Source organism: Cyprinodon tularosa, unplaced genomic scaffold (genome assembly GCF_016077235.1).
Source record: "Cyprinodon tularosa strain WSP-4 unplaced genomic scaffold, ASM1607723v1 ctg87, whole genome shotgun sequence".
Lineage (NCBI taxonomy): Eukaryota > Metazoa > Chordata > Actinopteri > Cyprinodontiformes > Cyprinodontidae > Cyprinodon > Cyprinodon tularosa.
In genome coordinates, this window is record NW_024039640.1 from 1,926,759 (window position 1) to 1,953,097 (window position 26,339).

Consider the following 26,339-nt stretch of genomic DNA (forward strand, 5'->3'; position numbering starts at 1 on the left):
AAACTCAAAGTTCAGAAAAAGTTCTGAATAAATCATTTATTTTGTCGTAATTTCAAGCAAACACTAGAAATGTTACAACTTAAAGAAAACAGAATCCAGCCACTCTGACACAATAAATTAGAAACAAAAAACTAAACAAAAACTCATCCAAGTTGTTCACAATAAAGTGACAAACAGCATCCAAATTATAAAGATATAAAAAATGTACATGTATATACACAGACACGTAGCCTCCCGTTAGCCTGCTTGGTCAGGTTCCACCGTATTTATGGACACCAGATGGACTGCAGACATAACAAAAACAAAAAAAAGCATCCCAACCACAGCATAACTGACACAGGAATAAAGATGCCTTTATTCCCTCAGAGCTCAGCGGCTTTTTCTGAAGGAGCTCATCAGTACGAACACATTTCACCATTTGTGGTCGATTCAAAGATGGAGTAATTTACCGAATCTCAAAAAAGAAAATAAAAAAGTAAACTTTATTGGCTTAGAGACTGAACACTAATAAACAAGGCTGACTTTTGTCTGTTCAGGGCCTCCAGTTATCCAACACAGGAGTTTTTTTTTTTTTTTTTTTTTAGAACTGAGACTCGGCATTATCTTGATCACTTAGAGGCCTCTTCTTCTCATCGTAGTACTCCTCATCCTCAGAGTCCTGAAAGAGACCACATTAAGGAACAGATTAATTCATTCTATATACAGACTAGGGCTGCAGCTAAGGATTATTTAGCAAATCAATTAATCTGTAAAATATTCTTTTGATTAATAATCAGATAGCAAAAGGACCCTTTAAGAATACTTTTTATGAAATTAAACTAGTTAAAACCAAAACTTTTCCATTTGAAGAGTTCTGGATAGAGCATATTTAAAGACAAAAATGCTTTTTTTAAATCTTAAATGCAAAATTTTAACATTTTTTTTAAATAATTTTGTAGGGATGCACGATATAGTCGCCCCCCTATCGGTATCGGCCTTAAAACTGAATATCAGACATCGGCCACCCCACCAATATTTAACCCGATATTTGATGAGCTTCTGAGTTTCTAAAGTCTAAAAAAAAACAGAAAAAAAAAAAAACTACTACTTCTTCTTCCTCAAAAACTTCACAATATCTTCATATGCTGATATATTGCCATTTAAAAACACCATATCAATCTCTTTTACAAATGAAATATTGCAATATGTCATCGCAATGCTACGAAATCCCCCGAAAATTCACGAAATTTTGCCATATTTTTATATGTTGATATATTGACGCGGTATCGATCTATTTTACTAACAAAATCTCACAAGAATTTCCAAATATCACGAGAGTTTGTAACAGAACGATGAAATTTCACGAGATTTTGAAAGTAAAATAGATCCATACCGCGTTTTTAAAAATCAATATTGATATCAGCATATGAAAATATATTTGAGTATATTATTTTTCAAAGTGTCAGAAGTGGATAATAAAACTGCTATTTTCAATGACTACTTATTTTTGTCCAGGTTTAACATCGGTATCGATATCGGTTATCGGCTACATGAGTGTTAAAATATCGGATATCGGCCAAAATCCCAATATCGTGCATCCCTATAATTTTGGTATGATTGCTGCTCTGATTGGGTTGCTGTGTCAGCTTAAGACATGTTTTAGACTCTAAGGGCCGGATCTATCAAAGGTTTACGTGTATAAAAACGTGAGCTATTTCACTGCGCACGCTAAAAAATGTACAAACTGATCTATCAACAGCATGCTAAAATGATTTGGTCTTTAAATCGTGCTAAATAGCGCCTCTTATCCATTTAGTACCTTTTCTGCAATGAATATGCAATATGGGGCGTTTACACGCAAAAGTGCGTCTTGTGGGAGGAGTACATGTAAATATATAAATTTAGCACTCGCAAAGCTATTTATCAAACCTAAAAACAATTTTGCTAACGGTATCTGACTCTATATTCAACACGTTTCAAAAGAAGGTGCAAATGGTCTGTATGCGTAATTGCGCACACATGGCAGCGGTTATTGTCGCAAGAAGGAGACATGGAAATGAAGCAAGGAGACGCAGAGAACGCAGTTTTTCACTCCGTGTGAATATATATGGAATGAACGAGGAAACGATCATCAAAACATGTCGTTTATCCAGCATTGACATTTTGGATCTGTTGGGGGAACTCCGAATGGATTTGGAGCCAGCCACAAGGAGGACCCACGCAATACCAGATATCACAAAACTCCTTGCAACATTGCACTTTTTTGCATCTGGGTCATTCCAGCGTACGGTTGCAGCGAGAGCTGGGATCTCCCAATCTCGTTTTTCAGAAGTGCTGTCTGACGGGGTCGGGGTTGTCCCCCTGCACCTGTGGAGCAACATGCCAATGCTGCGGGGATGCGTAATCTCATCCACAGTCACTTCTTGTGAGCCATTTGGTATGTGCATTTTTCTACAGGCCAATACAAAACACCTGTTTTTTTGTTGTTGTTTTTTTTTTTTTTTACTGCAGTGAAGTAGAAATTCAGCCACATACCACCTTATGGAATAAAGGTTGCCAAAGTTTTTTCTTTACATATCACTGTAAGATTTAAATTTCTTAATGCACTAGTTTGTAGAAACTACAAACTACTTTGCCGCAAACCACAAAACGCGCAAAACCATCATTTAAATAGGGCGTCTCTAACAGTTTTGCACCTGCCACCAGTTACGCAATCGCTCTTGTTAAATCACCCACAAACCATGGTTCAGCCCCTCGCGCAAAATTCCAGTTTGCGAGCGCAAATTACTGCACGCAAAATTGGATCTTGATAAATCCGGCCCTAAAAGTTAAGTTCTGCTTTTGCAACCTATTTTTTGACACAACTAGTCATTTCCCCGTTTGTTGGACTAACTGTTTATTCTCCACCTGTGCAAATAAAAAACAAATACTGCCTATCTCTTGTGTTTGGCTTGGTAGATCTCGGCATGCCATCAACTTCAAAAGTAGATCTTGGTTTAAAAAAGGTTGGGCACCCCTGTTTTAGCGTCTCTATATTCCATTTAACAATTAATCAATTACTGAATTAGTTGATTATTTCAATAATCGATTAATCAGATTAATTGTTTCAGTCAAAATACAGACACATATATATTATCAATATTTCACACTTCAAACTCTGTCAAACAACCAGGTTATGTAATATAAATTTCCTAAAAGGTAGACATAGCTGTATTTATAGTTTTTTTATTTTATTTATGACCTGAAATGTATGTTGTTAAAGTTGAAAACGTACCAGTAGATATAGGCTACAGCATGTGGCACTCCTCATGTCCGTCTGGTGGTAGGCATAATCATCTCTGATGGATAGAGGACACACAGCAGTGGTTAGTGGAAATTATCAGCAAACAGTAAGAGATGTCAACACCTCACATGATTCAACCTGATGTTTGCATCTGAATGATCCAGATTTATTACACATTCAAATGAATTTAAAGCTGATTTTTACCCAGAGCTGAGTTTTGTCATGGTTTCTGTCTTTCCTATCAATTTCATACTGAAGCAAAAAAAACGTGTAGCTTAGCAGTGCAAAAAAACAAGTTAAAGTAAATAATACACTCAGACAGCTTTTATCAAAAGTGAAAAATTCAAGCAATGACTATATAAATGTATAAAATGACAAAATATCTGTTTTTATGAGTCATCATCCCAGAGAAGAAACCAATGCATCAACGCCAAAGCTGTAATTCTTGGAGGGATTGCCTGTAAATGCGAGTCAGTCCCTGCAGACCGATGTGCTTGAAAGCCTTGCTGCTTAGTGCTTACCCGCTGGTCTGCAGCCATGAGTGCTGCATATGCTGGATGGTCTTTGCTGTTTACATCATGAACATGCATGTCTGATAATAGAAGTGAACCTGTTCCTGCTTATAAAGTCTGTATCGCTCACTTTGCAGCCCTGAATCTTGAACTCAGTGTTTAAATCTGCATTTATAAAGGTTTCAGTTCTCAAGTCAACTGAAGACAAGTGAATTATTAGCTCAAAAAAAGCCATCTATTATTCAAAAGTTATTAAATCGACAAATTAATGATGGAAAGCTGCTGCTCTGTGCTCTGACTAAATGATTAAGTAGAAAAGGAAAGTTTAACTTTTGAAGGAATGCAGCGTTCAGCAGAAGGGTTTAAATAGTACTTTAAAAGCTACCATTTTATGCTGGGAATCCATTCGGTCATGTGGTGACTCCTAACAGCACTTTTAGTACAGAACTGTGTGTTTTCTTGTGTTTTTTTTATTCCAAAATTAGCATTCCCTCCGGCTCGAGTCTGTGGCTTTAGATCCTGAAGATTAACTGGTTTTGTTTTGGGAAATGAGAAAACACTGCGCCTTGCTCAAAAGAGCTTTAGGGATGGAACGAACTATGAATTTTCAAAATTGGAATTTTCTGTGGTATTTAACAGGAATTTAGGGTAATTAACTGTAAACATTAATTTTGGAAGGTATATTTAAGACTAATATTGGATAGTGAGGCCATTTCCCGCTAACTATTTATTTAAACCACCCTTGTTTTCCAAGTAATTCCCATTGTTGGAGCTATTTATTCTTTATCCATTTGAATTGTGTTAATTTCCTAAACTTATATATTTTTTAGTATTATTTACAGACTTTATTTATAGGTTAATTGTTGAATTTTGTGCATTTATTTTTTGTTGTTTTATCATTTTTTTCTTTCTTTATTATGTAAAACAGGAAGAAATGTGGGCGGTCCACTTACTATAAATGTAGGAGCCTGGTAAGGACCAGCAGGCATTTGGGTTAGGGGCCTATGGGTTTTTACCAGTGCAAGATAGGTGACAGAGCATTGAATTCTGCAATTTGCAAAAATATAGGAAATAAATCAACTGAATATCTACAAGAATATCTGCGTCAAGAAAACGTGACCCCAGTGCCTATAGTGGCTTATTGGAACTTTATTGGATGTTTGGTTTGACAAACAATCGCCACTACACCCATCATTCCAATTGAATGTTTCTAACTTGATGTTCCGTGTATAGTTTATGCAAAGAACCCCAAGCTATCTGCACTTTATCCCAATTATCCATTTGACCAACTAATATGTGACAATGAGGTGACTGCAAACATCAAAAGGTGTATAATTCAAGTGTAGAAAACACACAATACTTCATCATAGCTAATGCAATAATTTCCAGATAAACAGGATTTTTTACTTCTGTTTTAAATAAAAAGATAATCAGATAATGATATTTTTTGGAAATCTTAGTTATTTTGATATCTTCAAATTGTGGTATTTCTAATCACTGAGGAAACCAGCGTATTCCACTTTAGACATAGAATGAAAAGCAAAGAGCATTGCTGCACATCAGGCAAAACAAAGATGAAGAAACCTGACAAAAAGAAGCAACTAAATCTCCAGGGTTCCTACAGCGTAAGGCAAGTTAAATTCAAGACTTTTTAATGCCACTTGAAATAAAATTTAAGACCAAATTCACAAGAAACAAGAAAAACCCGCTTGCGACAATTTAACCCAAAGGTTTATTATAACATAAACCGCTGCACTAATGTTTCAAATTTTGAAAAGCTTCCCATACAGGAAGAAAGCTAAAAACACACAAATGACAGATATATTTTAACAATTATTTAACTGAATTCACAAACTTTGTTTTAGCAGGGAACAAAACAAATCAGTTTTAAAGCCCCAACATAACCAGTGCTAAGTCTTTTTTGCAGCTATTTTTCTTTATATCTTTTTCTTAGTATGTTTGATTTGGTGATAAGTGGAGGCGTTGCAGAGACAAGGGTGGAACAAAACTGAGAAATACCGGCTGTTTCTCTGTAACTCGATTTTGATGCTTTGTGTTTCGCGCTTCGCATGCGACTCCACTCCCTTGATTCCCATCGTTCCGAGCTTGAATCGCTTCTTGCACAAAATCCACTGAGCCTCATGTATGTTCCCTGGTTTTAGCCATGGAGAAAACTCTTGGCTGGAGCGAATTTTGGTTACATTTACACTTGCTCATATTTTCCAGACAAAAAGTAAATGTTGCATCTCCCAAATGTCCCGGCCGCAACAACACTTTTATTGGTTCCGCTATCGGGACGGAACCAATAATGGCGAGCCATTATTATTATTTTTTTCTATAAAACTAACAAAAAAAAACAAAAAAATTGTCAGTTTTAATGTTTTATTTAGATTACAAAAATAAATCGTAATAAAAATAATCCTATTTATGATGTTTTAAAAATTAAGACCTACCAAAGACTGATTTAAGACATTTGAAAACCAATTAAGGCCTTAGTTTTATTTTGAAGAATTCAATGCCTTTTAAGACTTTTTAAGGACCCGCGGGAACCCTGATATACCTAACAGCCAAACTAATAATGACAAACTTAAACAATGGATAATTTAACATGCCATCAGTTGCATAGAATCCACATTCCTCAATAAAGGAGTTACAAACAAAAAGAGTATTTTTTTAAAATAAGGAAGTTATTGCCTTCCATTTTCAATTAAATTCAGTTTATATATATACACATCTATCCTAAGGCTATTTACAGAGACAACTTAATCAAATCATACAGATTTGACTGAGTTGTAGGTTTTCTAAGGAAACCCAGCTGGTTGCATCGAACCATTGGCTTTGCAGGATTCACTACTTCTTTAAACCACTTCGTAGATCAACAATCATAGACTCTGTTGATTCAAAGCACGTTCCTCCAAGAAGCATGACCTCCCTGAAGCCAAATCTTTAACATAAACCTCAGTTCTTGTTTAACCTTCATGGCATTAGCAATCCAGATGTAGCATCTATCCCCGTCAAAGGCTGACTCGACTATCATTATACCCAAGAGAGCTACATCAGTGATTGGTAGAATAATTTACTCACCCCTCTGTGACCTCTATGGGCGATCTGTAGGCCTTGGATTGGTTGCGCCGTTTCTTGGGACAGAACATCCGTCCAATCAGAAAGAAGGTGAGAAGGCCAGAGGGGATGAGGATGAAAGCGAGGAGGACGGCAACATCGGAGAAGCGGATGGTGTGTGCTGAGGAGAGCAAGAGTGTTAGGGGCTGTTAGGTCCATATTAACATGGTGTCAGAACCAGGTATGCAGGACATCACGGTAAGGATATAAAGTCATTACAACCCTCAAATACCCTAAAGAGAAATTAACCTCAGACAAAAGTTTTAATAAATTTACTATTCTAAAATAAACTATTATAAATGTGCAGAGTAATACTTTGCCTTGCAAAATTCATACTCATCACAAACTGCAAAATATTTTATTGGAATCTTATACTAAAGAAGAACAATGTAACTGTAAAGCTGAAGGAAATGAATATGTTGTTTTAAAAAACTACAAATTAAAATCTGAAAGGTGTGGCAGGCATTGGTATCCTGGACAGTGAGTTAAATAGTTTAGAAGCAGCTCTTCCTTTTGTTCTTAATGAATATGTATCAACTAGTTTGGCTAATCTGGATGATAATGTGTTCTTGTTTAGGAAAATAGCTCATATTGAGTCCGCTTGGAAGAAAACAGAAGTGATCTCTTAAAAGAAATATTAAATTTTGCCTTGTATTTGATCAGGACTTTAACTGAGCCATTAAACTTCTCACTCTGTTATAAGGGTCGTTATCCAGATGGAAGTTTAGCCTCCAAAACTGTCTTTTGCAGCATCTAGCAGATTTTCCTATTAAATGGCCCCATAGAGCTTTAACCCAGAGATGCTTCAGCGTACCTGCTGAAGTAAAACATCACCATAGTGTGATACTGTCACCATTACAGGTGCTGGTCATAAAATTAGAATATCATGAAAAAGTAGATTGATTTCAGTAATTCCATTTAAAAAGTGAAACTTGTATATTATATTCATACATTACATACAAACTCATATATTTCAGATGTTTATTTTGTTTAATTTTGATGATTACAAATGACAACAAATGAAAATCTCAAATTCATCATATCAGAAAATTAGAATATTACTGAAGACCAATAAAAACAAAGGATTTATAGAAATGTTGGCCAACTGAAAAGTATGAACATGAAAAGTATGAGCATGTACAGCACTCAGTATTTAGTTGGGCCTCCTTTGGCCTGTATTACTGCAGCAATGCGGCGTGGCATGGAGTCGATCAGTCTGTGGCACTGCTCAGGTGTTATGATAGCCCAGGTTGCTCTAATAGTGGCTTTTAGCTCTTCTGAATTGTTGGGTCTGGTGTATTGCATCTTCTTCTTCACAATACCCCATAGATTTTCTATGGGGTTAAGGTCAGGAGAGTTTGCTGGCCAATTAAGAACAGGGATACCATGGTCCTTCAACCAGGTACTGGTAGCTTTGGCACTGTGTGCAGGTGCCAAGTCCTGTTGGAAAATGAAATCTGCATCTCCAAAAAGTTGGTCAGCTGCAGGAAGCATGAAGTGCTCTAAAACTTCCTGGTATGTGGCTGCGTTGACCCTGGACCTCAGAAAACACAATGGACCAACACCAGCAGATGACATGGCACCCCAAACCATCACTGACTGTGGAAACTTTACACTGGACTTCAAGCAACGTGGATGAAGTGCCTCTCTTCTTTTCCTCCAGACTCTGGGACCTTGATTTCCAAAGGAAATGCAAAATTTACTTTCATCAGAGAACATGACTTTGGACCACTCACCAGCAGTCCAGTCCTGTTTCTATTTAGACGCTTCTGACGCTGTCTGTGGTTCAAGAGTGGCTTGACACAAGGAATGCGACAGCAGAAACCCATGTCTTTCATACGTCTGTGTGTGGTGGTTCTTGAAGCACTCACTCCAGCTGCAGTCCACTCTTTGTGAATCTCCCCCACATTTTTGAAGGGGTTTTGTTTCACAATCCTCTCCAGGGTGTGGTTATCTCTCTTGCTTGTACACTTTTTTCGACCACATCTTTTCCTTCCCTTCGCCTCTCTATTAATGTGCTTGGACACTGAGCTCTGTGAACAGCCAGCCTCTTTAGCGATGACCTTTTGTGTCTTGCCCTCCTTGTGCAAGGTGTCGATGGTCGTCTTTTGGACAACTGTCAAGTCAGCAGTCTTCCCCATGATTGTGTAGCCTATAGAACTAGACTGAAAGACCATTTAAAGGCTTTTGCAGGTGGTTTGAGTTAATTAGCTGATTAGAGTGTGGCACCAGGGGCCATCAATTTTGAACCTTTTCACAATATTCTAATTTTCTGATATGATGAATTTGAGATTTTCATTTGTTGTCATTTGTAATCATCAAAATTAAACAAAATAAACATCTGAAATATATGAGTTTGTATGTAATGTATGAATATAATATACAAGTTTCACTTTTTAAATGGAATTACTGAAATCAATCTACTTTTTCATGATATTCTAATTTTATGACCAGCACCTGTATGCAGCAAGGTTTTCCATTATGTCTTTTCCCACATATATTTTCTATTTAGACATATGGACATGTCTCCATTTACCTCTGGTTAACAAACAACAAATAAGCCTTTATTCTCTAACAGGGTTTATTTTTTCCATGTCATATTTTATTTTAAAGTACTATAAAAAAAAATGTCAAAAATGGTAAAAGGCATAGAACTTATAAGTTTTGTAATGCTAAACACTTGCTGTTAAGTCCAATGGCGTACAAGCCACAACCTGTTCAGTACAGTTTTGTAGCTATACCTTAAAGTAGTACTTATCCAAGCATACGTCAAACTTATAACTTAGCTGTATTTTTTTAATAATCACTACTTTATTAGATAAAAAACATAAATAAGTCTTAATAATAAAGGCTGCAGATTATATGCCAAGATCTTCTGGAAATTGCTTTCAGACTGGACGATATGACCAAAACATATATGACATATATTCTTATTTTTGGTTGACACCATTTAACAAAATAAAAGCTTCACAAAGACTGCCACAAAAGCCACTAACAGAATCCTGCACAAACATATTACAATTATTTTATTTTAAGTTTATAAAATTTCAAGAAAGCATCTCAGAAATATTTGCTTTAAACAAGAAAACACATAAAACTGCAAAACTCAGAATGTCAATCAGTAAAAAATTTTGTGATCCCAGCATGTAATGTAGATTAGAATATCAGAAATCCCATATCACTAGGGCTGGGTAAAACATCGATTTAATCGATTTTCGATCGATTCCTTTACATTTCTGCAAAAAAATGTCTAGGCAATGAGATTGATTAGTTTAATAGTGACGCGCGTGACGTTCACATTTAAATGAGCAGGAAGGATGCACTCAAGATTACTTCAAGCCAGACAGCTGCAAATATAGCCAATAGATTGACTGAAGGCTGACCAGCAAACACCCTGTAGTTGTTACAGACAACGCTGCAAATATGGTTTGTGCATTGAAGATAATGCAGCTCATGAATGTCTGCTCGCTCGAGTGAGGCTTCACTTTTTCACTTTTCACAAACAAGCTTGCCCTTTTGAGACATTCTTGTTCACATCTCAAGTTTAAACTGTCTGATTTACAAGTTTGCACTTCATGTTTAATATGACAGGAAAAAATAAAATAAATGAGTATTTTGAAACAAAGTTAAACCACTTTTTAATTACTGTAAAAACAGATCGAATCGAAATAAATCGATTTAGAACTGTATGAATCAAAATCGAATCGATTAAGGACTTTGGCGAAAACAGCCAGCCCTAGATATCACTATTGTAAAATAAAATTATATATGTTAATATTTAATTATTACCCACTGCTATAGTGGACATAAATACGTTTTAGCAGCGCTGCTGCTGCTGCTGAAACACATGACAGAGATCTTAACCGATAATCATAAAAGTCAACTTTCATCCACCTCTTATACCTGCAGACATTCTCACCTCAGTTATTAAACTCAGTTAGAAACCATGTTAAATTTGAAAATGTTTACATTATAACAGTGCTACACCAACTGTGTAAATATTTGCCTTAATCTCCTATCTGATGACGTATTTGACCTCTCAGCATGGGCGGTTCTAAACAGGGGCCAACGGGGGCCAGGGCCCCTGTAGATCAAGTCCTGGCCCCTGTTATGGCCGCTGTACTGAAGACATAATACTCAAAGAAATTCTAATGATGATATGCGCTGAAACAGACATGGTTACTGACAGATCCTTTGGATCTATTTTATTTTTTTCTTTACAAATTCTGTTGTATTAACTGCTTAAAAACATATCATAAGTGGTATTGAGATAGGATCCCAGTTTTCATCTGGTAAATGTTTTTTTCCAAAACAATTTAAAAAAAAAACTTTTTTATAATTTTAAAAGTTTTTCTTCAATTCTAAATTCAGATTTTATAGAAAACTGTAATTTCAACTTAAATTAAGTAAAAAAAAAAAAAGTAAAATTTAGGGGTGCACCGATTGCAGTTTTCTGGCCGATTTCCGATCACCGATCTTTAAAAAGTCTGACCTGCCGATTCCGATTTTTGGTTAATACCGATTTCATTTTTTTGCTATAACCAACACTGTGTTACAAGATCGCAATTCACTTTCAATGTTACAATCTTTTCTTGAAAAACATGCCCTTGAACATTAGCCTTGAACCATTATAAACTTGTTTTAACTGCCCATGAGGTAGAGCGTTGACATAGAAATTAATTAAATAATAAATATTAATTAAATAAAACAAACTTAAGACTACAACATTGGTCTTTTGATTTTTTACATTTCAAATAACAAAACTTCAACAAAAGATCAGAAAAAATATGGAATAGCAACTGATTTTAAGACACTCGCGGAGGTAAATAGATTGGTGGTTAAGATCGGTTTCATATGTAAATATCGGCCGATCGCCAATCACCCTAAATTAAGGAAATCGGGGCCGATCAATCGGTCGGCCAATTTATCGATGCACCCCTAGTAAAATTCCTAAATTCTGAATGTGTATATTGACCTATTAAGACATTTAGAATTTTAATGAAACCTAATTGAATATAAATTTTACTTCATGCAGCTATCTTTATTTATTTGAATCCCTTGGCCCGTTTTTTATTTCATGCTTTTCTGTGCCCACATGAAAACACGCTGGCCGCCTCCTGGCCCCCCTGGTACATTTGGTCTAGAACCGCCACTGCCTCTCAGCACGTACAGGTAAATGGGAACTTTATGACAAACAAAGTATAAAATAAATAAATGATCTGCAATGAATAAAATAATGTTGATTTGAGAGCTAAAACAACAAAAGGCAACAGGAGAGAGGTTTCTATCCCTATATAAAGACTTTCAATCATACCTTTTGGTGTAACTGTGAGAACAGTTTCAGAGTTCGGCCCGAAGACATCTGGAGGGTTTGTGACATCACATATGTACGTCCCATTATCATTCAAAGTGGCGTTGATCAGAGAGAGAGAGGCATCCCCACGTGCCGGGGCCCCCCTCCATTTGATACGGCCGGCAAACTGACCGCTCTCTTGGTAATATGCCCGAGAGGAGAAGTGGAAAAACTGCAATGGAAAAAAAAAAATTATATTTTTCTTGGGTTTTTTTTAAGCAGGAGCGTTGAAATAAAGTGAAACTTGAGCTAAGACTGAGCATGATCTTATTCAAGAGCTGTGGGGAAAAATGAGAGATTATTAATCTACTGTCAGAAAAATAACACCTGAAACCCTTTATAAACACAGTTTGTTTATTCACTGCAAATAACAGGAGGAATAGCAGCAGAATTTAACTTGTTAGGCGAAGCAGATGGTGGTGGGATATTGTTTTTCTGTGGAAATGTTCATAATGGAAGCTACAAAAATATGACTAAAACTCTCAAACAGCTACATGACTGTATGAGAATTCAGCAAATATCTAGAAAACAATATTTTACTCTAGGGGTGACATTTACCAAATACGTTTGTTTACAACTTCATCCATGAGTCACCACTCCATGATACCAAGACCTCTTCTAACGACATTCAGAGGATGAGAAAGGTGGACGTGTGGGTGGAGGGACCGACAGGAAAAGATGTCTTGGAATACAGAAGCAGTAATAAAGGTATGAATATAAATAGATTTAAATAACAAAGAGAGGTAATATGCAAAATTTATGTTTCCGAGTGTGATGGTCACATGGTCAGTAACCCCACACACAACCACTTTTTCATAAGTTTTAATACACACTAGCATAAATATATTGGTTTGTTTATTTTGACAATATTGAAGACATTAGTTCCAATTGTAGCGCGCACATTCGGTTAACTTTTGTATATTTAATTTTGTCAAATGCTTAATATACTTTGTGCTTTCTTTTCTGCTGTGGTGGGAGTGCCGTCAACTGGGAGAATGTGGCTGACATGATCATGGACTGATTGGGTGGTACCATGTGGAGTTCCACTATTGGGGGAAGACCATGGACTCAACATTTTAAATATGTTGCATAATTTCTTTTTCTTACTTTTGTGATTTGCTCATTTTGTTAATTTGTTTAATGATTGTTATTTAAGTTTAATCTTTAAGCTAACTGTTTAGTTATTTTTTGTTAAATTGGTGTAGATGTTCTCCCTACCTCTTCCTCAGTGTGTCAGTCTGGTCTGATCAGCCAGTATTTAAGTCCCCTTTGTGTGTCAGGTCAGTTTTTGTTTGTTCAGTTAGTTTGAGGTTTGAATTTGATATTTTTTTTGCCCTTAGTCTCTTCATTTGACCTCTTTTAAGGGGCCTGAAACCTTTGTTTGGATTATTGTTATTTTGGGGTAATAAAACCCAGTTTCTTGACAATCACCACTTTGTCCTCATGCTCGACTGGCTCGGTCCCTCACACCGAGTCAATGTATAAAAAAAAAAATTTTAAATCGGAATTTTGTTAAGGATTACAAACAGAAAGTAATTTGTTTCCATTTCACCTTCCTGAATTGCTTTGCTCCATTACTTCCTTTATTACTACTTGCATGCACCTGCCTACGGTCACATGGTCTTGTTAAGGAAATGACAGAGAAGCCTTAAGTTTACTAGCAACTTGAGTCAAACAAAGTGTAAGACACTGAAATGAATTATAATAAGCCAACAGGTTGCTATAGTTCAATCAGAGAGCAACCAGAGTGAGCTACTGGTAGAACTTTGTAGTCACGGTACGTGAATATAGGGCCTAAATCATTGAAAACGGATATAGGGATGAACAATTAAATCAATTTGAAATACAAAGAGAATTTTTACATTCCCTCCATCCATCTTTTGCCTTTCTCAAGCAGTCTTTGAGCGTATGGCGTATGCATCAGGGTTGGGCATCAAGAATCGATCAGAACCGCTTCTAACTTTTCAATTGTCCCGGAATCGTTTGAATGTTTTATTTTTGATTCTTAGTTTCGTTAACCAGTTTGCTGATCGGAAATAGAAGCTGCCCAATATGAGCGAAGATGAATCCACAGGAGAGTGTAAACAGCTCTGTGCTGCAGCATTTTTAAGGGAGGGTTAAAGTTAATTACGGAAACGATCAGTCGGCTACCTGTGACACATGCCATGGTGATATATTACGGGAAGGATGACGCACAGCTGACATAATCACTACCGGGAGTAGGAATGAGAGCCTGATCTTTGACCTCCTCCCTGAATTCTTAGCACGCCTTCTCTAAGGAGAACAGATACTTTTCATTTCTCCATACTTCCTTTCTCTTAATTTATATCTTAACAGATGGCCGCCATGTTTACACGTTCTGGATAGAATAAAAAGCACTTTGATCTGCAGAACCTATGAACTATTTTAAGCACTTCATTAATTGTTTATTTTCGATCATTTGGGATCCCTTTCGTATCATAAAGCCCATTAAATGAATGATGGTGTATAAAATCGTATCTTTCCTCTCTAATGTAATTAAAATATCACTACTTATGTCTAGTTGATTAGAGCTGAGGTGAATGAAAAAAGCTCAGGATATAAACTCTGTCAGGGTGCTTTCCTGCTGCGCTACTTTTTTCCTTTAGCTAAGACATTCAGCTTAGAACCACACCACAGTTGAATTCAGGTAAATAGAAAAAATAATATTGTCTTATAAAAATTATTAGTTATTAATTAATATTATTAATTAATATAAAGTACCTGCAGTATCAGAAACTTCCATGTGAAAATTTAACTGTGTGAAAAGAACATTCATGGTCGTTTTTCAGTTCATAAGAACACAAGTATGGACTCGTGTTCTCATAAATTACGTTCTTGACAAGAACATAGGAAAGTTTGGACCAGGGGAGAACGGGAGCTCGCAGAATAAATCTGGGTCAATTGCAAACGAGTCGTACCTGTGACATCACCACAGTCAAAGCTACTCTGGAGCTGCATTTCACCTCCTCTTAATAACAGTCTATAGATAATAAATAATTGTGTTTTTCCTTTATTGGGGGAATAATGATTAACACAATCAGATAAACAAAATTAAAATGAACGTATTGCAAAAAAAATAAAATCCCATCAGAGCCAGCGGTTATTCACACATGGCTATGCCGAGAGAGGGCTAATGCAGATTGGCTAACATTAGCCCTGGCTGCGCTTAGCCTGGAAAATTCCCTTGTAGCATCGGTCCTCTCAACATAGGAACTTTTGGGTTTTTTTTAATTACACACTAAATCCGTAAATGGGCATATATTTAAGCTTAAAAGTGTAATTTTCTCGCCTCAAGTGATCTTAAAACGTACTTTTGTAAAATGAGACGGCAACAGAAAAGATAACTTTTAACTTAATACTCTGAGCTCTGTGAGCGCGCCCTAGTAGCCGCTTCTGCTGCCGCAGTGCATGCTGGGACAGCTGTCACTCTGAAGAATGCACAAGTCTGCTCTGACGCATGCTTGATAAAGAGGGAGGAGAACAGCATCCATGATTTTGTACATTCTAAGTTGAGTGTTCTTGGCCGTTTCACAATATATGTACTTGTGCATACTCGTGCATTTGAAACGTCATCGTTTTCAGCCCCAACACTGTTCCAATTATGTATGTACAGTATGTATGTGACCTTTATTTATCCATTAGATCACTTTGGGATTTAAAAAAAAATAAACAATCCTTTTTCAAAAAAAACCTGACCAAACTGCAGACATACAGCTATATAAATGAATGAAAACAGAAGAAAAAATTAATCTGGGCCGCTCAGTGGCACAGTGGGTTCGATACCCGGCCCAGGGTCCTTCTGCATGGAGTTTGTATGTTCTCCCTGAGCATGCATGGGTTCTCTCTGGGTACTCCGGCTTCCTCCCGCAGTCCAAAAACATGACTGTTAGGTTAATTGGCTTCTCTAAATTGTCCTTAGGTGTGAGTGTGTGTGAATGATTGTTTGTCCTGTGTGTCTCTGTGTTCCCCTGCAATGGACTGACGACCTGTCCAGGGTGTACACCGCCTCTCGCCCATTGACTGCTGGAGATAGGCACCAGCACCCCTCGTGACCCCTATTGGAACAAGTGTGTAAGATAATGGATGGATGGATGGATGGATGGATGGATGGATGGATGGATGGATGGATGGATGGATGGATGGATGAAAAAATATCTGAAATATGATATGAATTAGTTTAAACAAAAACGTCTTTATAAAGAAGTAAGTTAAGTAAGTGACTGACAGCTTAAACTGTGCAAAGACACACCAAAGTGCAGTGCAGTCACCAATCAACCTAACAATCACTGTGGGAGGAAATCAGAGCACCCAAAGTGAACCTGTGCTTGTAGAAGGTAAAGCATGCAAACTCCATGCAAATCAACCTGAAGCCTGGATTCGAATACAGGAACTTTTCACTGCCCCCGCCTACGAGCAAAGAGTCAAGCTCACCACAATCTCTCGCCGAATCATTTCAATTTTAAAAGTCTTGATTTCCAAATCACAGAAACACTTGAATATTGTAAGATAAATATTAAATTCAGTGCTTTAGGTGGCACTTATATGCTTAAAGCTGGTTTGCAGCCATACAGAAAGCAAGACAGAGTCTCAGCTAGTGGGCAGATAATGCATTCCACCTAGAAGTGAACACTACTTCCACTCAAGAGTAAAGTCCCCAGACAATGGACTCTGGACATGAGAGCAATAAAAGACATAAAAAACTAAAACAATAAAACTACAAAGCCGAACATATGTGTTGTTGTTGTTTGTGGAGAAGAAAAAATGAAATCTTGATTTTGGGAAAAACTGCAGTGCACCAGCTTGAAAGCAGATCCACCCTGCTATTACCATTTTAGTTCTCTCACTGATGAACACCATGTTAATTCAGAAATAATGATACATTTCTTACTATTTTATATTAACAAACTTATAATATTTGGACAGGATGTTAAAAACAAATGTGTGTCTCTAACAGAAGCATCAAAAGGGATGTAAAATGATAAAAACAACCAGTAGTTCCTTTTCTAAATAACATATTCTAACACACTTTATGAGCCTTCTTGCATAAGTTTGATGAAATCAAGATCACAACAATTTTATTACCGTGTGGCATTTCGGGACTATATTTACATTCACAAGCATGCACACGACTGAGGAAAGTGTCAACAAGCGTAGCTGCGCAGGGCTTCCCAATAAAAAAAGCACATAATGCCATAAGCAAACAATGCACAATCACAGCAACCGATAAATGTTATGGTTTTACAACCGTGTGTGTTTGTATAATCTCTGCTTTCCAAGAGACTACTTGTAGGCTTGGACTGATAAAGCCAATCGTCCGTCGTGAATATGAATGGCAGAAAGCAGGGACGAGGCAGGAAACGGCTCAGTATGGAAGCAAAAGAGACCAAAGTACCAACCTTTATATATGCAGACACTGATAAGACTACTATAGTGTTTTCAACTGGGAACACCTGGAGATTTTACCATCATGCAAGACAGGTGTTTATAGCCTGGAGAGGCTTTCATAAGCCGAGATCAACAGACAAATACTCCAATGACCAGCATTTTTAACAAATATTTGATTGTTCATTCAGCCTTTCTGTCTCTTTGAGACAGAGGTAATTATGCAGGCCACTGAAGCACTGCAGCAATGCTGACTGACACTAAAGCTTTGGCAGCAAATTGATATTTTCTGACAGAGGTTTTCACATGCTTATTCATGGCCTTTTCCCTTTTTGATATACAGCAAGGGGCCTGCAGGCCAATAAACCAACTAAAGACGCTAATGAAATTGGGTGGAAAGTAATTGAGGGTTTAGCCAGAAAAATGTCAAACTTGTTGACGGTACCATCGGTCGGTCATATGAGGATTCAGCTGCAATACAGAGAAAAAAAACTTATAGAAAAAAAAACACGTGATTGTTGTGTTATTTTCTCTAACTCACTAACAGCTGTATGTTCTTATGTTCTTCTAAATCCTAAGTGGAGACGACTTGGTCTCCAATGACCCAGGGAACAGCACTCTATACTAGCAGAACCGCAATGCATTAGCCTCCATTTAACTCTGAGTGCTCCTATAGGAAATGGCAGCATATACTGTTGCAGCTACCACACTATAGAATCTCACAGTCCAAATGCAATTACAAGGAACCACACTTGATGGCTATCTCCAAGTACAATGGAGCTGCTTAGATTATGTGGTGCACTGGAGAGTGAATCTTCTCTTAAAGTGAGCAGGCTTAAAGGACTGAATGTAGTTATGGTTAGAGGTGTATGAATCTGAACTCATTTCAAACAAGACCACAATAGCATTGCAAAGGAAGTGGTTGGGCTGGGCTGACCGGCCAACATTTACCCTGGAGTTACACACACAGTGGAAAGAAATGTTAAAACCTGGACAAAACTTGACCATGAGACTAACAGAACAAATGCACAGCACAGAGATGTGTCTGCAAAAACAGGGTTTATACAGGAATGAGTAACACTAATTTAATTGTTTTTAATGTTCTTTTAATGCTATTAGAAATCATTTTAAGGCCGTCAACAAGTACTTTTATTTATTTAACCATTGCCCGATCGCCCGGGGCAAGTCGTTTTTATTGTCGGGAGAGTACAAATTGCATGATTTCATGAGGGCAATGATGGCAAAAAAAAAAATTTATTTATCACTCAAAATTACTTTAAAATCACTGCCATTCGCTGAAAATGAATTCTCTCCCCAAGAGCTGAATCACAAACATGTTTCATTAATATATATACACAACAATGAATATTAGGAACTATATTTATCAAACATTATACTGGGCAAGTAAAAATTGTTTCTGGGCAAATGAAATGTGAAAGGGCAAGTGGCTTTGAACCCAAGCCTACATTACCGTGTTAACCTGCTTTTCAATCCTTCCTGCACATTCTTTTCAAACTAAACTTTGGCTTTTTCAAATCCCGCGAGAATGTGTACAAAACAACAAAGATGGCGCCGGCAACACTTGTGGGTCGTTTTCAGCGAATGTCGGTGATTTTAAAGTAATTTTTAAGTGATAAATAGATCCCTAGGCCTTTAGGTTGTGCTAAAATGCTTCAAGTTGGTTTGTTGCCACACAGAAAAGTAAAACTAAACACTTTTTAACACCATGGTTACAATAAAGTCCTGTAACAATGGACCCTGGGCAAGCAAGGTTTAAAAAACTAAAAGCTTGGGATGAAACATCTTCAAACTTCGGGGGTAGTGCAGAAAAAAATTGAAATAAAACTGTAATTTTTGTAAAAAAAAAAAAAATTGTTCAGCTCTACTGGATATTATCCAGAGTCTTTAGCACAAGGATATTTTCATTATATTGTTACTTAAATTATGCTGTTAACATAAAGACACCTCCATGGTTTTATCTTCTGCCATGTTTGCACTTTCAACATGCACAACATTCACAATATCCTGGTATAAGACATGATGTTAGCAGTTTTTTTTCAGTATTAGACTTAACACAAGGACATTTCAAAGGAAATGCATACATGGATTGGGAGATACTCACCACCAGTGGTGGACCACCGGTCAGTGGTCTATAAGACCAGTGAACAGACATCTTACTGGTTGGTGGGCTTGTAGAGGTGAATGTGCACGGCAACATGACCGTATCCCCTTTAGATGCATGGACCTCTGCTGGAGTGGTTACGTGGATGCCGGAAACTTGGGAAAGGCCTGGAGATGAAATTATGCAAGATCACAATGATGACTTAGTTGGTCTGAATTCCACTTTTTGTTAAATAAAAAAGGTTAGTTCGATTCCCATTAAAGGCTTAAATATTCTACATTATGAGTGTAAAACTGCCTTCATATACATAACAGTATTTTCAACATGCAAATGTAACTGATTAACAGCAATTACCTTTAAAGCCTCTGCAATAAAAAATAATTTAAAAAAATCATTTGACAGCCCAACATCTAAACTTTTTATTTTAATGGAACCACATTAGCGGCCACACTTTCTCACCAGCAAGGATTGTCTTATTGCATTCGACAAGCTTGTTTAACATCTGCACATGAAAGGTCTTTGATATGAAGGGTGTCAAGCAAAAACTTTGCTTCTTGCTTGTTGCTACTATTAGGGCAAGAAAAGATGTGTTGTTTTGGGTCAGCCCACCTTTCCTTCTCCGCTCTCGCAGCATAAGATTTATGCTCTAAAATCGCAGAACTTGGTAAAAAAGAGAAGAAGCCTTTTATTTTGTTTTGGTTTTACTTCATAAAAGTTGCTTTTCAGAAGGCTGTAATTCCCACTCAGCTCATCTTGGAGTCTTGTTGATGCATGCATGTGGTGACTCCAACAACCTTATAGATCAGCAGGCAGGTTTTGATTTGCACCAGACTTGGAATGTGCTGGAGGATGGACCTCCATGTGGCTTAAAAACATCAGCACTTGATGATTGTAGTAGTACAAGTCGACAGAATTGACAAATACTCCTAAATAAATGTCGAAAAGTCTTCAAAAAAACTGAGAGAAAAGTCAGTTTGCTTCCAGTTTTAGACCGTTTTGTGCTCGCCATGACCCGATGAGTGAGACAGGCATTGTTGCAAATAAAGTTGAGAACCAGACACACTCAAAGAAACCTCACATCAGATGTTTTGTAGAGAAGGTTAGGAAACTTAAAGTCGGTAAACTTAATACGACTTTATGAAAATCCTGTTGAAACCAACTGTTTTTTCTCTCTCAAATTTTGTTGTAGCAACTCATTTAGCTTCATTACTAATTTTTGAGCTGCCATTTCTGATGAATATATTTGCATTTCCAAGTCATTCCATTGAAATAAGGAAGAGCAAATAGCCTGTAATAAATTAAGCCAATCTTAGATGGACACCAAAGGTTTTAATGGACTCCAGTTGTCATGATAAGAAAACCCAAGCCCAAAGAGAGGACATGTACGGAAGAGGATTAGTGCCACTGAAAAAAAAAAAGTTTTTTAATTTTTAATTAATTTTTAAATTTTATTTCAGTTTAATATGGAAAAAAAAAACAATTTTTCTCAGAATTCTGACTTTTTTCTCAGAATTCTCACAGTTAATCTCAGAATTCTGGCATTTTTCTCAGAATTCTGACATTTAATCTTAAAATTCTGACATTAAATCTTAAAATTCTGACATTTAATCTTAAAATTCTGACTTTAATCTCAGAATTCTGACTTTAATCTCAGAATTCTGACTTTTTTCTCAGAATTCTGACAGCTAACAAGCATGTTAGCATCAAGCCATAGCCATGTCTGTTTTAGAGACTAGCTCTCTTGTTTTAATGACCTTCTGCTCCTCCATTAATGAGAGGACCCGTTGGGCAGGTAAAAAGTTGCCTAATTCCATCATTTTCCACCAACCAAAATTCTGAGATTAAAGTCAGAATTCTGACCTTTTTTTTCCATAATAAACTGAAATTAAATTTAAAAATCAGTTCATTTTTTTTTTCCAGTGGCCCTAATTCTCTTCCGTAGATATGAGAGCTGTTGAGATGAATCAGATTTATCTACAAAGACCACAGGGTGAGCGAGTAAATAACACAAACAGAACGGTCTCCTCTTAAAAGATGAAATCAAGCAGAGGCCCATTTTAAGGGAAACACTGTAGACCTCAGCGACATGATGGACACGGATAATGTGGTAATTGGAGGTTTCACAGGAAGTCTGGCAGATCATTAGTTATCGTCACACTGACACCAACTGTCTGGGCATTTTGGGGTCTTGAAGGGATAAGAAAAACTAAAAAGAGAAGTCAAAAAAGATAGAGAGGGATCCTAATTAGAATTTTATACCGTCTATGATTTTTCCTGAAATACCTCACGGATAGGATTTATTTCATGATTAATGCATGTGCTTGTCAAACCCTAATAAAACCTGGCTATTATGTGCTAAAGCTAATAATTTCCTAAGCAGTTTATCTAATTAGAACAAGATTTGGAAATGAAATGGGAGTTTATGGACAAAGCAGATTATACTCAGAGAGCTCTCTCACTATGCATTTGGAGTGTTCTTGACCCAGAACACTGTATTATTTTTGATATAACTGGGGCCAGTGATCATCTCCTCATTTTACTAACGTGTATGATGTAGCAATGTGATGATGTGGCAGGCTCTGTGTATAAAATGCTTCTTTAACTGGAATTCTGGGCCGACTTTCTAAAGAAGTGAGCCCGGAGGTAAGCGCTGCCTTCTAATCTGAGCCATTGATCTAGTCTGAGTAAGATTACAATTTCTCTCAAAACCTGGTGTCATGTTTCAAAGAAATGTAATACACAAACCTTATAAAGTGTCATTTAAAGTGTTTTCTTCAAGTGATTTCTTCTCAGGAAAGAATAAGGGAGAAAAAGCTTAAAGATGTAAACTTGGAGCTTTCCTTTAACACAGTCTTGCATAAAGTAACAATCAGTACGGTTTAAATGGTGAATTTTGATACCTATATAGCACTTTTTCAGGTCAGGGTAATAGAAACCGCTTCACCCTACATAGAGTCAGTCACACACTGATGGGGACAAACCTCATGGAGGCCACAGCTAGCCTGGAGCTCACTGAAAGAATGGAGGCTGCCATGCACGTACGCTGCAGATCTATCTGACCACAATCATTTGGATGCTTTATATCAACTGGCAGTTCCTGATTCCAATCACCATTTGATTTTATAAACAGTAACTGCACAACCCCTGTGGCTGCAGTGTCTTGGAAAACATTCATACTCAAACTTTTGTTTATCAAACAAAAATATGCATTGGATGTGTATTCGGCCTCCTTTAACCCTCTTTCCTCTACAAGCCACTGGGATGGCCAAAACTACTCAACTAATCTACTAACCAATAAACTTTCTCAGCATCAAAAGACCAGGAAAGTTCAACACCCTGTCAGTGCCTCCCTGTCACGACTGAATGATGATCTGACCAACTGGCCTCCACCTTCACTCAGACTTTCAACAAGCTTTTATACCTCATGCTACAAATATTACATCACCCTCCCAGTCCCAAAGAAGGTCATCATTACAGAGTTAAATGACTGGTATGGAAGGATTAGAGAGACATCACATGTTCCATGTTGGACCAAAAGGAGTTTAATAACCAGGTAAGGTCAACAGATGAGCATTTGACCTGCGACTGCACTCCATCCTACATCTGGAACATCCAGGGATGAACAGCAGGATCCTGTTCGTCGACGTCAGCTCCGCCATCAACACAGACATCCTAAACCAGAATCTCCCCCAGTTCTCGTCCCACTGCTCTCTGTACAAAAATGGCTGTATCCAATTGGACTTGTAGGGAAATATCTAATACATGTATGTCCTGAGGACATGGTTTAAAAACCACTGTTGTAAGGGAGAGCAGCACGTCAAAACTAATTGAAAAGACTAATCAGTATATCTAAGCAACATTTATTATGAATATTGTGGAAATAATTACACATTATTGTAAAGAAGCAGCATAAAACAAGTCATCTACAGTGCATACAGTCAGGGGGGGATTTACCATTAGGCAATACTAGGCAGTTGCCTAGGGCCCCAAGTTCCTGGGAGCCCCATAAAACTCTGTTTACATGTATGGTTAATACCACTATTCCTTATTTGTACACATTAAGTTTTTGATAAAAATCCTTTCACTAAAATGCCATCAGGATGCTTATAATATTAAGTGTGTCTCAGCCCCCCTCAGTGTCCACCATATTGGATCAGTCCATTTGCAGCGCATGTTTAGAAAGGTCCAAACAGACAGCAGCAAACCATTTGAAAACAAACAATGCAAAGAGCAGTGTTGCCAACTTAGCGCCTTTGTTGCTATATTTAGTGACTTTTCAGACCCCTCTAGTACTTTTATTTCTAAAAAGTGCCTAGCGCCAAATCAAGTGACTTTTTTCTACTGGAGACTTTGGTGACAACATATAAAAGCAGCGAACTCTGCTCTCCAGAGCAAGTAGATTGGTAACCCCGCCTCCTGCTCTCCTCCATCTTGTCTTCTGTCATGATTCATGCAGCTATTATTTCATCCAAATGAAAAATGGAGAATAGAGAAGCAGATCATGGCTTGTCTACAGCGAAAAGAAGGACCAGGTTATTTACTTTTGCAGTCACCTTTTTGGAAACACAGGAAGGAGCATCAGCTAAGTGAGCTTAGTGCTTGGAAAAAAACACTTTCCTTTTGAGAAAGCATGAAAAGTCAGCTGAGTACAAAACATTGAGAGGAAAACAACAAGAAAAGGGACAAGAAGAGAGGGACAAAACCTAGAACAAATAAGGTATGTCTAGGATGACCAGAAGTCTTCTTTTATCCGGACATGTCCTTCTTTTCAGACCATTTTGGTCGACTACAGTGCAAACACATAGTCGAAACAGGGAGCCAGCGGGGGACTGAGGTACCGAACCTGACCCTGAAACAGTCCTCCTTTTCAGAAACCCAAATCTCGTCACCCTAAATATGTCTATTCTATTAAAATTTCTCTATCTGTATAATGGGTCTTTTTTTATGTGTCATCTTCTCAATCCAGAGGGCCCCCTGCCTGTCTTTCCCTAGGGTCCCTAATTTCCTAAACCCACCCCTGCATACAGTAGCAATCAGACCTATAACTCAGTGACTGTTAAATTATTTCATATCTCCTAACATTAAAGGGTATTTATTTAATCAAAAGGCTTCTCCAAGAAATAGATCAGTTCAGCATTTGAAAACATTATCCAGCTTTATGTAGAGACGCCAAAGTTTGGCCTATAAAGGAGAATATATATAATACTACACACTAATAAAACTCACTATAACGCTTTTTTCCCCACCAGTTATATTTAAATACGTGTTTAATGTTCCATTTTATCCAACAAATCGTGTAAGTAAAGCGCCCCCTTCCCGGACACTTTGAAATGTTCTTTTTAAAGACAAACTTATGATGTTTTATGGTTACTTGGTTCAAACAGGCAGCTTTAAATGTAAAAAAAAAAAAAAAAAACGCCTCCTGAATTATAGGTATGAACGCGATACCAAAAGCAACTAATGTCCTCTAAGGCGGCTAACTCTTTGAGTTTAGGTAGAAAGGTAGAAACAGCTCGCCTTTCGGCTGTTGAAATATTTACTGCGACATGGCAGCCGAACGGACCGAGGCCCAGTTTACTCACCGAAACAGCCGAACAAATAGAGCAACAGCACTACATTCAGGGCCGTTTGTCCTGCGACCATTCGACACATTATTGGTATGAAAGGAGGGTCCCTTTCCGTGACGATTTAAAAAAAAATAATCCTCAAAGTTGCGTCAAAAGTTGAGTAAAATTCCGCCCATGAGTCAGTTTGGTCCCCGCCTGTCTACCTGTCGGACAGGTGGATCAGGAAGTGGAGCTTCAACTCGGAGAGAGGAGGCAGTCAACTCGAAACTACTTTAACAACGAGGAAAAAACTTATGGTGGTAGTCAGATTCTAGGTTTAACACAAAAGTTAGTGTTTTAGAAGGAAGATGGAAATAGTCACATAAAACTGGAATTACTGTGGTTTGGTTAAGTTTACTCAAAGTTCAAGTTTACTCAAAGTTCTTTTTAAAGGGAAACAAAGTCACCTGTGTTTTTAAATCATCTTTTTAAATCAGCATAGCAGAATATATTATTTTTTCGAGCTGCTATAAAGCATTTTCTACGGAAGAGGATTATGGCCCCTGAAAAAAAAGTTAACTGATTATTTCAGTTTAATATGGGGAAAAAGTCATAATTCTGACTTTAATCTCCGAATTATGACTTTTTTCAGGAATTCTGACTTTTTTTCCCTCAGAATTCTGACTTTAATCCCAGAATTCTGACTTTAATCTCAAAATTCTGAAATTTTTTCTAAGAATTCTGACTTTTTTTTCTGGAAATTCTGACTTTTTTCTCAGAAGTCTGACTTTAATCCCATAATTCTGACTTTAATCCCAGAATTCTGACATTAATCTCAAAATTCTGTAATTTTTTCTAAGAATTCTGATTTTTTTTCTTCTTGAAATTCTGACTTTTTTCTCAGAAGTCTGACTTTAATCCCAGAATTCTGACTTTAATCCCAGAATTCTGACTTTAATCTCAGAATTCTGAATTTTTTCTCAGGATTCCGACTTTAATCTCAGAATTCTGAATTTTTTTA

General features: G+C 37.2%; 1 protein-coding gene across 1 annotated transcript; it reads right to left on the minus strand.

Moving 5' to 3' along the window:
- Positions 1 to 534: 534 nt before the first annotated feature.
- On the minus strand, positions 535 to 25,560 carry mpzl3 (myelin protein zero-like 3). Its single transcript, XM_038273352.1, has 6 exons — positions 25,355 to 25,560; positions 19,773 to 19,939; positions 12,209 to 12,419; positions 6,859 to 7,015; positions 3,254 to 3,317; positions 535 to 658 (listed from the first exon to the last, which is right to left on the minus strand). The coding sequence occupies exons 1-6, from the start codon at positions 25,422 to 25,424 to the stop codon at positions 581 to 583; spliced, it is 747 nt and encodes a 248-aa protein (XP_038129280.1). The 5' UTR covers positions 25,425 to 25,560; the 3' UTR covers positions 535 to 580.
- Between the last annotated feature and the right edge of the window lie 779 nt (positions 25,561 to 26,339).